This window comes from Cibotium barometz, chromosome 63, assembly GCF_041138505.1.
Source record: "Cibotium barometz isolate CiBa-2024 chromosome 63, ASM4113850v1, whole genome shotgun sequence".
Taxonomy (NCBI): Eukaryota; Viridiplantae; Streptophyta; class Polypodiopsida; order Cyatheales; family Cibotiaceae; genus Cibotium; species Cibotium barometz.
In genome coordinates, this window is record NC_141108.1 from 32,566,623 (window position 1) to 32,579,429 (window position 12,807).

At 48.0% G+C, this 12,807-nt stretch overlaps 1 protein-coding gene across 5 annotated transcripts in view; it reads right to left on the reverse strand.

Moving 5' to 3' along the window:
• The window catches only part of LOC147603962 (pyruvate kinase isozyme G, chloroplastic-like), a 61,031-nt gene that overhangs the window by 22,020 nt on the left and 26,204 nt on the right, over window positions 1–12,807 (reverse strand). For all 5 annotated transcript variants that reach the window (XM_086796280.1, XM_086796281.1, XM_086796284.1 and 2 more), the window contains 4 exons: window positions 10,529–10,694; window positions 10,302–10,436; window positions 8,295–8,405; window positions 8,007–8,095 (listed from right to left, as the gene is read on the reverse strand). In XM_086796280.1, coding sequence (XP_086652406.1) covers window positions 8,007–8,095; window positions 8,295–8,405; window positions 10,302–10,436; window positions 10,529–10,694 — 501 coding nt within the window. The remainder of the gene's footprint in view (window positions 1–8,006; window positions 8,096–8,294; window positions 8,406–10,301; window positions 10,437–10,528; window positions 10,695–12,807) is intronic.

The window sequence follows — 12,807 nt, forward strand, 5'->3', positions numbered from 1 at the left end:
TAGTTTCTCTCGGTCGGATCGCCGGCAGGGAGGGACTAATCTATCTCGGATTGATCGCTTTTATGTGGGCGATTGGTTGGGGGAGCGAGGGGGCTCCGTCGGCATTCTTGCTGGCACCTCATTTTCAGATCATGCGCCAGTTATATTGACTTTGGAGGAGGGGACACAGGAGCCCAGCTTGCAGTTGAGGATCCCAGAGCGGGTACTTGCAGACCCCAGTCTCGCTGAGGACATTGAGAGGATCTGGCATGATAGTCAGTGCTCTGACCAGGATGCAGCGGGCCAGTGTGCCCAGGGACTCATTGATCTTAGCTCTTTTCTGCACGCTGCAGCTGTGACACGACTGGGAGAGATTCGAGAGCGGGAGCAACGGCTGAGACGCAGCCTTGCTTCGCTACAGCGCCTTCAGGAGCAGCAGCCAGCATGTGAGTGGGTGGCGTCCCAGCTGAGCCAGGCCCGCCAGGAGGTTAGAGAGGCAGAGGAGCAGAGACATGAGTTTTACTATCGTCGTCAGGCCTCTCAGTGGACGCAGCTTGGTGATAGAGTGACTGGGGAGTTTTTTGAGATCACTGGACCCCGTCATGCGCGAGCAGGGGTTCGCCAGCTTGGTAGACCGGATGGATCGATAGCTACTGAGCTCGGGGAGATCAGAGACATTGCCATTGCTTTTTATAGTGACTTGCTTTCAGCGGAGCCAGCCACTGAGGATCGAGATGTATGCAGACAGACTGTGTGGGCCCATGTGCAGAGGAGGGTCACAGACCATATGCGCACAGTTTTAGGTGCGCCTCTGTCAGAGACTGAGCTTGCCGAGGCCTTGAGGGTCCTGCCGCGACATAGTTGCCCAGGGGAGGACGGACTGACGCCGGCCTTTTTTATGCGCTATTGGGACCTTTTGGGGCCAGAGGGCACTATGCTACGCCTGGGCTTTGAGCCAGGATGGATCAGAGGGGTGGCAGCTTTGTATTCCACAGCTCGCAGCCAGGTGCTGATTGCAGGAGGTCGGGGGCCGAGTTTTGAGCTGACCAGATCAGTCCGTCAGGGGTGTCCTCTCGCCCCTTTCCTTTTTCTCTTCTTTGCGGAGGCTATGAGTATGTATCTGTCGGCAGAGGAGGTTGGTTTGAGAGGACTTCAGCTCCCAGTCCGGGGGGAGGATTTGCTTGATGCTGAGTTTGCAGACGACACGGGCTTATTTTTGCATGGCCAAGAGGCCAATCTTATTCGGGCAGAGCAGTCGCTCCAGGTTTTTAGTGCAGCTTCGGGAGCATTGATCAATTGGCGCAAGACAGTGGCCTTTTGGATCAGTAGTGCTCCCACTCTGGCATGGAGTCCGGACCCCGGTTTTAGATGGATTCCTCCCGGCACAGCAGTGCGGTATTTGGGATGCCAGATTGGCCTCGATTTGTCACCTGAGCAGCAGATTGCCCCGCTTCTTCTGAGCATTCGGAAGAAGCTATTGTATTGGAGTACAGCTCGACTATCCTTGGCTGGGAGGGTGGTGGTGGCAAATCAGGTGCTGTTAGCGACTATGTGGTACATTACGTCTTGCTGGATTTTCTCGAGCTCTTGCATCAGCCAGGTACAGAGGCTGATCAGGAACTTTCTGTGGTCTGGGCGGGACGGTCAGCCAGCTCGGGCAAAGGTTGCATGGGCAGTTATTACACTTCCGCTGGCTCAGGGCGGTTTGGGCATTATAGATCCAGTCGATCAGAGTAGAGCCTTATTGGGGAAGCTTATTGTTCGGGGGTTGCTTCCAGGCGCTGAGCCTTGGAAAGAGCTCCTCTTGCAGCGACTGCAGGCCCGGGCGCCTCCTGCAGGGGGTACTTGGGCACCAGAGATTCGCTGGATCTTCATAGAGATGAGGAGGACAGGCCTCAGTAGAGGATGGGAGGACAGATTTGCTTTGAGTATCCTGAGAGCTTGGGAGTTGCTGAGACCGGGGCTCTCTCAGCGGCCTCCTTCTTGTGTTGAGGAGCGGGCCAGGCAGCCGCTCATCTGGAGCCCAGCGGTTCGTACAGAGCAGGGTCATATGCTGGGTTCTCGGCCTCGTCTAGCCTGGGGACCTTTAGCGGCAGGCCCAGCTCGTAGTTTTGGAGACTGGCAGGCTTTCTGCAGTCTACCAGAGGAGACCCAGGTGGAGAGGCTGAGTCACTTCAGAGGGGGATTGATTATGAGGGATGATATTCAGGAGGCACTTTCAGAGGAGTGGTTCACACCTCTCGAGCCAGTGGCCCCACGGTGGATGGGAGCCTTTACACAGTTGGAGATCCTGATTGCTGTCAGAGCTAGCACTGAGGATGGCAGATGCCTCTATTATGAGATTCAGGATGAGGGCAGACTCCAGAGAGTGGAGGTGGAGTCGCCTTTGGTTACAGAGTGCACCTTTCAGAGGATTCGGGTAGTGGCTGCCGCTTCTCGGAAGTGGCATATTGACCCCGACCCTGCTGACGTGCTCCCGGATTGGCGCATATGGGCATATGCAGCGCGCCCCTTGGCCCGGCTGCAGTGGGACCCCGGAGAGTACGAGTGGCATGATCCTTATGCATCCCTTGAGGCCACAGAGATCACATTTTTCCAGTATACTGTTAGGCTGGGACGGCATATCTTGACGGCGAGGAGGACGGTTTCTCCAGCGGCAGCGGGGCATTGGCGATTGCAGGGACTATCACAGGAGTTCCTGGAGGATTTCTGGGCTCGGCTCTGGGCTAGTCGACAGGCCCGCAGGATCTCGGCTTTTCAGTGGCTGGTCGCCCACAGGGGCTCAGCAGTTGGCACTTGGCTTGTTTACAGCGGTCTTCCGGCGGCCTGCGTCCGATGCGGCCACCCTATGGAGACACAGAGACATTGCCTTTGGGACTGCCCTCAGGCACAGCAGATTTGGCTGCGGATGCTGCGTATTCTGGCCCCCCTCTCTCCAGAGGGTATGTTTACGTGGGGTGCCGCTGCTTGGTCGACTTCGTCAGGGCCTGCTATGGGCTATGAGATGGAGCAGGGCAGTCAGGCCATCAGATTTATTAGGGGCCAGCCTCGCCTGGTTCCGGCACCGGATTTCTCGTCCGCCAGCTGGACACAGGAGAGGGATTTACGATGGGAGCTCCTCAGCAGCCTCACCATCTGGTTCACCTGGAGGGCCCGGTGCTTCACGGCCTTTGAGGGGAGATTGGAGCCACCAGCAGAGACTGTTCGGGGGATTTGGCAGGAGTTGATCCACACCCTGCGAGGACAGTACGACCACATCCGGGGAGACTCGGATGAGGCGATCTTACGGCGCCAGGCCTTTCATACCACTTGGCGCTGCGGCCCGTTCTACACCCTACACACGGGATCCCCCCGTTGGCACTACAGGCCACCTGTTTGGCTCTTTCCCCCCCCCATTGTATGATTTAGCCGCTCAGTCCTTTAGACTGATGCTTGTATTTTGCAGCACCAAGGGAGAGTCTCCCGGGCTGCCATGTTGTATTCACTGCTCTTCTCACTGTTAGGAGCAGGAGAGATCTCTTTTGTAGCCCTACGGGCGTTTTTTTACATAACTAATGAAAGGATCTTTTCTCGGAAAAAAAAAAAAAAAAGTTCAACTTCAATATGTGATATGTTCATTCCTGAAATGGTAAAGCCCATCCCAAGATTGATGTGATAGTCAGTAAAACCCATCTTCAAAAGGGGTTACAGAAATCAAGTCAATAATGTGACCATAACAGAAGTTTTTGGTGCCATTGTGGAAATGAAACTAGGCATGGACAAAAGACCACTTGGAAGAGCAAAATTCAGACTTCTATGTACTCATATTCTCACCATGAAGTAGATGCCTGCCTTTATAAGAAGGTAAGATGTCAGCTTAAAAAGGAGGAAATGTGGCAACCCTTCCTAAGCGATATGAATAGGCTAGCTGTTTATGGCCTTCACTTGTTATGCCAATGATGTGCCGCTCTTTGCATTTGTTTTTTTTTTTCAAGAAAGAGACTTCTATTAAGCATGAAACAATCAAAATGTAATCATGGCTAGAAGTCGGAAATCCTCATCACAAAGTGTAAAGTAATTGCAGCCAATCAAGGGCGCAGTGATGCCAAGAGAGTCCAGTGGGACTCAAAGAGAAGAAGATCCCATGATCCCACTCGCTCATGAAGAGAGCACGCTTTGCTTGCACTAACCTACAAGAGAAGAAGATCACATGGTCCCACTCCCTCATGAAGAGGACATGCTTTGCTTGCTCTTTGAATTTAGTCAAGAGAATCTTCAAAAATTGATGCATGTCTTGGATCAATTCTTTTAAGTGTAGAAGAAGCAACAATAAAGATTGCCAAAATTCATCCCAAATAGCTGCCATATAGAGCATCCTCTCATCTCACTAGACTTGGTTCCTAGCCTTCCAAATAGTCCAGAGTGCCCAGTACCTCATTTAGATCATGAAAGTGTCAAATCCAACCATGCAAGGTAGCAAAACACTAAAAAAAACCCGAAGAGTTTTCCTCCTTTGAAGGATGGAAAGCATCCTTGGAGATTGCGAATCAATGCTTCGAAGATCAATGAATGCTTTCCAATCGAAGAGAATTCCCAGCAGTCAGTGCATCTCTACCATGCCATTGAATAGAAAACAAGGCTAATTTCCAATCACGAAGGATGGAAGATGCATAAGGGCATCCCGAAATTTTTCCTTCAAATTTACTAAGCACAGCTTCCCAATGAGAAATGTGCCAATTGCCATAAGCTCTAGTCTTGATGGAAGCACACATGTCTGCAAGCATTATGGCCCATGGTTGCCGAAGTTGAAAAAAAAGTGGGAATCATGGTGGCCTTTCTTGCCGAGAGATGATGATGCAGATCAAGTATATTTAGTCCACCATGCATTTTAGGTGTACAAACCAAAGATCGTCTCAAGAGACGCAACGCTCTCGTATGATGCTTGGTTTTCCACAACAATTCCAAGGCATGAGACATAAAAGTATCAATATCAGTTTTACGCCAAATCAACAACAAGAAGTAAAATTGCACATAGGCCATAATGATCGATTGAACAATTATGAGACGCACATGTAAAGGCCATGTAGAAAGAATCCAATATGCTAGCTTGGCCTTCAATTTGTTCACTACCCAATGAATGGCATCCTGCGTAGACATATACCATGCCAGTGGATATCCCAAATGTCTAACGAGGTGGTCTAGCGAAAAATATCCTGGCCATAACAATGCATGCCAGTCACAAGAAGTCAACGGAAGCAATTTAGACTTAGAAAAGTTGATATAAAGTCCAGCCGCTTTACCAAATAATTTCAAAGTTCTCATGATGGACTTGAGATCATTTGGATCATTTTCAGGCATGAACAAAGAATCATATGCATAGCCTCGACCACAAAATGTAAACCATTTGGGTAACTGGAGACCATGTAGTTGCGCTTGTGCAGTCAAGACATCCATATACATCAAAAGTGAAAGTGTGGCAATCGCATACAGTAATGCAGTAAGAGGGCATCCTTGATGCACAGATTTTTGCAATGTCCACTTCCATGAGAGATCAAGACCCAAAACACATTGGGCAGTACTATCTTGATACAACCAAAAAATAGCTCATTGCATTTTACGACCAAAGCCCATTGCAGCCATGACCTCAACTATGTAGTCCCATTGAACTATATCAAATTCTTTTGCTACATCCACTTGCATAACAAGGGCGTCCTAAGAAGTATATTTGGCATATTCCATTGCCAAATATACATTAGTAATATTATCCATAATTTGTCTTCTGGGGACAAAACCATATTATTGTGGATGCAAACCATGAAAAAGTAGTTCGCCAATAACATTTGCAAGCATTTTAGTTGCCTAATGTGATTGGTCACCAATCATTAAAGGATTCTCCTAAAGCTTTCTTAGGTACCAAAGTCACAAGGCCTTCTTTCCAAGATGTAGGCATTTTAGTTGCCTAATGTGATTGGTCACCAATCATTAAAGGATTCTCCTAAAGCTTTCTTAGGTACCAAAGTCACAAGGCCTTCTTTCCAAGATGTAGGCATACATCCTGTCTCCCATGCAGTATTAATCATGGTCAAGATCGAAAGTTTAAGCTCATCCTAGAAGGCAACAAAGAATTCAACCGTCAAACCATCCCAACCAAGTGACTTTCAACATCCCATGCCATGTAACGCATGTGTCAGCTCTTCCTCAGTGAAAGGTAGATCATATCCCAAAGCGGATTCATTGTCAACAATGGGATGCACACAATTTAAGAAAATTTTACGAGCATAACGGACATAAGCATCCACAGTAGATGAACTCTGAAATATATGCTGGTAATGATTGGCACATTCAATTGCAAGCTCCATTTTTGTGGATGTCCATGTGCCATCAAATTTCTTAACATGCACAATTTTGTGTCTCTACCTATCAGCATGCAAGCATTTGTAAATTTGTTTCGATGAGCAACCTTTATCTTGGATTCGCTTACATCTCGATCAGATTTGCCATTTTTGTAGCTTTCTTTGTTGATTCACAGAGACACATGCTTTGGCTTCGCACAACACATTTTGAAGGCAGGCAGGCGGGGGGCGAAGGCAATGGCGAAGGCGGGCAGCAGGCTCGAGCGGGGGGGGGGGTGTGTGGCGAGAGCTTCAGCGAGCGTAGGCGAGCGCTTCCGAGGAATATCAAACCTGAAATCAGGATCCGGCAATTGCCATTCTTTTTTACTGTCCACAAAATCATCAATCAGCATATCATGAACAAAGCGTTCATCAGGAGGAAGCTCCTGAAGAGATTTGCCGAGTTCACTACAAAGAACCTTGTTCCTGTGCTCATCATTCTTGTGAGCATGATGATAGACCTTGATATTCACATTCTGATCTGAAGCCAACTGGTCTGGAGAAGAAGCCATGCTGAACCACGTAGTGAAGAGAAACATAACTTTCTCTGTACACAGACCCTTAAACACACACACATTCTCTCTCTCTCTCTCTCTCTCTAAGAGAAAGGGTCGTACAGAGAAGAGGAGCGAAAGACAGAAGCCAGGCATAGGAAGAAACAGCAAGTAGTTCAAAACAGGGAGGCACAAAAGACGTGAAAGTGCTGGAAGAGTCAACAGAGAAGAGACAAGACACGTCCAAAACTCTAGCAGTAGCAGCGAATTCCTGTACAGGCACAGCACACACTTGTGCGAAGGGGCAGAAAGCAGGCGCACAAAGGTTAAGTCGATGCTGCACAGTCAGCGCTGCACAGGCAGCAGAGACTGAGCTGCACAGAGACAACGATGGCACTGCAGAAAGGTTAGGCGGCGTCAGCAGCAGATCGAGAGCTCTCCTACACACACACGCATGCACATGAATAGGGACACACACACACACATACACACACACAAAATATGTATGTGTGGATAAAGATTAAGAGAACATGAACACATCCTATGTTTATCCCTGTATACATTACTCCACCATACAATAGTAAGGAGATTAGAGATGGTATATCACCAACTATTTGTTATATCTGGATATCACAGCTTCTTCACAGCAGACGTGCATCATTGTCAAAGATTCTCAATGACAGGACTAACAACCAGTAGGGTTAGGCTTCTAAATTTCCACCATGCAACAAAGTACCACAACTAGACCTTGAGGAGATTGGAACACCAAGAGTCTCAGACCACAAGGGGAGTATTGCCAGCATCTCTCAAATATCTAAAACAAGCTTGTAAACTGATCATCTGCCGTGGGCCGAAGATGGCTTTTTTCCATCATATTGGAGGCTCATGCAGAGTTGAATATGTCATGGGATCATTGCCTTTGTCTATGCATCTTAGATATTATCACTCCTTATCATGAGATGACTCATCATACTTTCCTCAAAAATTTCAGCCACGTATGTGCAGTCCCAGAACAGCCCAATTGCCACAACCCACACACACACACACACATTTTCTTTGACAATAGCTTAAAGGATGTTAATTTTGGTCACCTACTGTGATCTTTACTACTGTTGAACACAAAATCTCTGTGACCTTTAATCTAAAGCTGAAGATTACTCACTCCATCAGACGCATCAATGATAGAATGCAGGTTCATGATCGAGTCAGCACTTTCTATCTTCACAATCACATGGATGTCTGCATCACAGCCTACAAAAGATGCACATGGAAAGCTCTTATGACTTGGCTAAAAAGAAAACACAAAACACTCATACTTACATAATTCACAGCTCCACATGTATGCTCCATAAGAATCATTTTTTGTCGAAGAATTTTCTTAAAACCCACCAGAACGAGACCTTCGTTACAAAATCAGGATCATAAGATGCATTAGTGTAGCTCAATTTACTTTGGAGATAAGCCTTTAATTCATGCACCACTTGTGCATCTTTGACAAAAGAAACTGCATAGAAGTCCACCTCGTTCTCCACTCCAAACTTGATATCTTCCCAATCTTTCTCTGCATTGCAAGAAAGAAAAGAGTTTTATGAGACCAAAATTGTTGCACTAAATCCATGAAATAAGTGTATCATGAGGAAAAAAGAAACAAATTAGCTACTTAGATAAAATAACCATATGAATGATAAAATTACAGAGTAGCCATATGAAGGCCAAGGCATGTGAGGTGGTAACAGCACATATCTCAAGTACAAGTCCCTGTGTGGGAAAAGGGAGTCAATGTGTAGGCAATGCATCTGTGACATCATACATGATCTCTACATCCACTGTGTGGGAGAGCATCCCTCTGTCTCTGGAGCTCCTCTCAGATCTGGTGCTGCTGTGTGGAAGGCCACCTCGGTCCGATAGGCCTTGGACATCTTCCCCTAGCAAGTAAAGTGCTCTTTCCAATGTGATGCCTGGGAGGTGGAGTGACTCCGGTATGGCCAATGTCCATTGTGTAGTCCATGTAGTAGAGGCATCTAAGTCCAAGGTTGGATCCACACGAGTATCGGGCGGTGATGCGATGTGTGCAGGGAAAAGATACTTCGGCGGTGCCATGGAGGATGGTAGTGAGCTCGGTTGTGAGGATGTAGAGCAGGGCTGAGGTGTCAACGGCTGGAAGGCAACAATAGAGATGGTTGTAGTATATATATATATACCTAGATGAATCCAGGAACATGCCCAAATTCACCTTTTAGGAACGTGCATGTTATATACTCATGGTAGTCAACCCACAAGACTATATAACTATCAACTCCATTATGCATAGTATGGACTAGATACTACGACATCCCCACTAACGTCAACAATAGAGATGGTTGTAGTATACATATCTACGTCATGATGAAACCAAACTTGTGTGTAAGAGGTGGGTCTTTAGGGGGTTGTACAGGAGAAGTGCCAAAGATGGAGAAGGAGAGAGAAGTGTGATCAGCGCCAATGGGTTGGGAGGGATGTTCAAGTCATAGATGTAGCGGGCAAAGGCCTGAAATCCCATTAAATAATTCACTGCGCTGGAGCCTCCACCATGTGGGAAAGGTGAGGGCTCCTGAGGCGGTCCATCTCATCATACAACTATAAAAAATAAGCCCATGTGCAGCTCCCATCTCTAAGAAGGATGTGCCAAAGAAGGTGGTATGACCAGTGCCTTGTGATGTCCTGTATCCCCACGTCCTCCGGGTCTAGCTCATGCAAAACAATCCTGTCGAAATCAAAGAGCTGCATCTGGTTACTCTCCTGTCTGGATTTTGAAGTCTCCCAAGAGGAGGCTATCTCCTAATTTGGAAAATTCCATAATGTTTGCATATAAGAACAAGTATGTCAACCATGAGAGCTCAATGCATAAGTGGATGTCTCCTATGGGAAGTAGAATAATGCTGTGTAGGAACCACTTCCAGGCAGGTATATCCGCATCCACATGTACCTAGCCTCCTCATCACAAACTTGAGACCTGTGGTAAGCCTCTCTCTAGACTCTGATGTGTCTCAATGTAGAAAATAATGTTTTGCCTCCTCTTGGATTATTTAATTAATGTGCTTGCAAACGATTCCTTGCAAATGTGCTTTGTTTTCAAACTCGCCCCTCTTTGTTGCTGATGTGCTAAGTCATTTGAATTTTTGCTGAAGCCATATGTACGTGTGGTAGGTTACCAAGCTAGAAAGATGCAGATGGAAGAGCTGCTGAGCACTTAGAACAGATAGGCCGACACAGCTTAAGTTGAAGAAACTAAGTATTTCAAGTCCTGCACACTGCTACCGAACATACCCACAAGACCTGTACATGACAACTGTTGTTTGCCTCTTTCCAAGCTGCTTTATTATTGTGCAACTGTCTACTGTGCACAAGCCTTGATTGAACCAATGTGGTGGTGTGAGCATGTAAACACTTCATGCATAACCAGTCCTCAAGCACTCACCAGTTATAGAAGGTAGTGTGGCACTTTTCCCTCGGACATTGAGATGCCTGCGTGACTTCAACTCTCCTCCATCAACCACTTCACATAAGACTGAGTCAGCACTTTTAGATTTTACTAACAAAGACATCATTCCTCCTGCAACATTCACCAGAAATTTGAAATCATTGTGAGTTCTAGAAAGGCTTTTCTTTAGCATACAATGCCACACTACAAAAAGGATCCCGTACCATCCACAAGCAAGGTGTCTCCTTTCTCTACATCATTAACAAAGTCATCGTAGTTCACACTAACACAATCCTCTGTTCCCACCCCCCTCTTGATTGTAAAAGTGAATTCTTGCCCTTTCACAAGCTTTATAGGTTGTGGCAAGTCTCCACTTCTCACCTCTGGACCCTGAATGCAACCAAAGAAAGATATTAGCAGGTCAAGGCAATAAGGTATACACCTACTACAAAAAATGGAAATAAAACAATGGCAAAGATTTCTTCTTTTCTTCACGACTCTGATGACTTGGCAGGATTGGAGAATCAAAGATAACATCTCTGTACTGCCGCAATCAAACAAGATTACCACTTGTTAGTCTATTATGAGACCATCACATTTGAGGAGCTCGGGTGTCCCCTCATCCTGGACTGGATCACTAGTGGAGTTCCTTTCCTCATGGGGGGAATCCCCTCCTACTTAGCTTCAAGCTCCCAACTAATGATATCAACAAATGGGAGGATCCTCAACAACCACTGCAATTGTAGAGGCAGGCGTACTCGTGGGAGGATTTGGCCTCTTAGGGCACTCATGCTTGGGATGCCCCACGATATGACAAAAGCAGCACCGATGCTCCTGACAATCCTCAATAGGGGATAATCTCCCTCCTAAGATGCCATGACTGGCTTTCGGATCCGAGCTCAACTGTGGTTGAGCACCTATGACCCTTGTCCCTGGGGTCTTGCTACTTTCCCCATGCTGCTTATTAAGTAAACTTGGGATTGGAAGACTGGTCTTACTTGGGCTTGCCATGGTGATAATTCATCTCCATGTCATGGGCCAGCTGCACAGCATCTACCAAGGTCTTGGGACAACACCAAACATCCCACTGGATTTGTTGGTCTCACCCATACAAAAAGGCACCCAATCTTTCTTTGTCAAATTTCTGCAATTGAAGCCCCAAGTGGGTGACTCTATTCACTTAGATCAGGACGGGATGCTAAGTATGTCGTAGACCCCTAAACTCCTTAAGATGGTCTAGGTATTGTACAGAATAGCCTGGGAGGACAGGATCTGCAGATTGTGCCAGCAAGAGGTTGTGTCAGAGGAGCACTACATTTTCCATTGCCAATATACTATGAGATCTGGGGGAGATTTCATTGCCTTTTCAGAGAGGTCTTTAGGCCTCTGGACAGGATCATAGACTATCCAGATCAATCCTGCCTTGGACTCTTCCTCCTTGAGCTCTGTCGACACAGAGAGTCACTCCTCAAAGAGTCCCGACCCCGACACTGCCCACACCCCCTCCAGCCAACCATCACCCATTTCTTCCAGCCACACAAGGACAGCCCACAGACAGAGGACCCACCTCCCACAGTAGAGCGCAGAGCCTTGGTTGCACCATCCTGTACCAGGTCACACCCTGTAGTCATCCTGGATCTAGCCACTGCACTCCAACGAGCCCGGCGCCCCCAAAATCCACAGAGTCACTCCTAGGGCTTTTAGCCGTGTCGGCTGCCTGTCCAGAAGCCCTAGGGCTGGCCAACAGCCCTTCTAGCCCAGGCCATGGCTGTTGGGCACAGCCTGGGCCCTCCTGGCCCCTTGGGGGTGGTTCTACACCTGCTGGCCACTCTGCGCATGCGTGCTGGGACAGTGCCCAGGCTGCAGGGAAGCCCTGCGCATGGATGTGGGTCTGCCCCCACACCTGGCCGACCTGCTAGGTAGGGCTTTTAGCCCTGTCGGCTGCCTGTCCAGAAGCCCTAGGGCTGGCCGACAGCCCTTCCAGCCCTTCCAGCCCATGCCATGGCTGGTGGGCACTTTAGCAATAATATGCTTTTAAACGCTTTCACCTTATGCAACCTGCTGGCCACTCTATGCATGCCTGCTGGGACAATGCCCAGGGTAGGGCTTTTAGCCCTGTTGGCTGCCTGTTCAGAAGCCCTAGGGCTGGCCGACAGCCCTTCCAGCCCATGCCATGGCTGGTGGGCACAGCCTGGGCCCTCTTGGCCACTTGGGGGTGGTTCTACACCTCCCCCATGCCCGCACTAAGAGTGCAAATCTTAGAGTTGGGGTAGCCCTATGGGCTGGCCCCATCTCTACATGCAAACCTACATCCGGTTGCAAACCAGATACACACAACATTTGATATCATTCCAGAGGGAGACTCGTATCACGGACTAGTACTGCCTCATGTGCAGGACAATGCACACCTGATCTTGGGCGCATAGAGTGGAACCCTGGCTGACTCGTTTTGGACTGGGCTCACATGGGACCAGTTTTCCACTCTAGGTCCTCCACCTTCTTT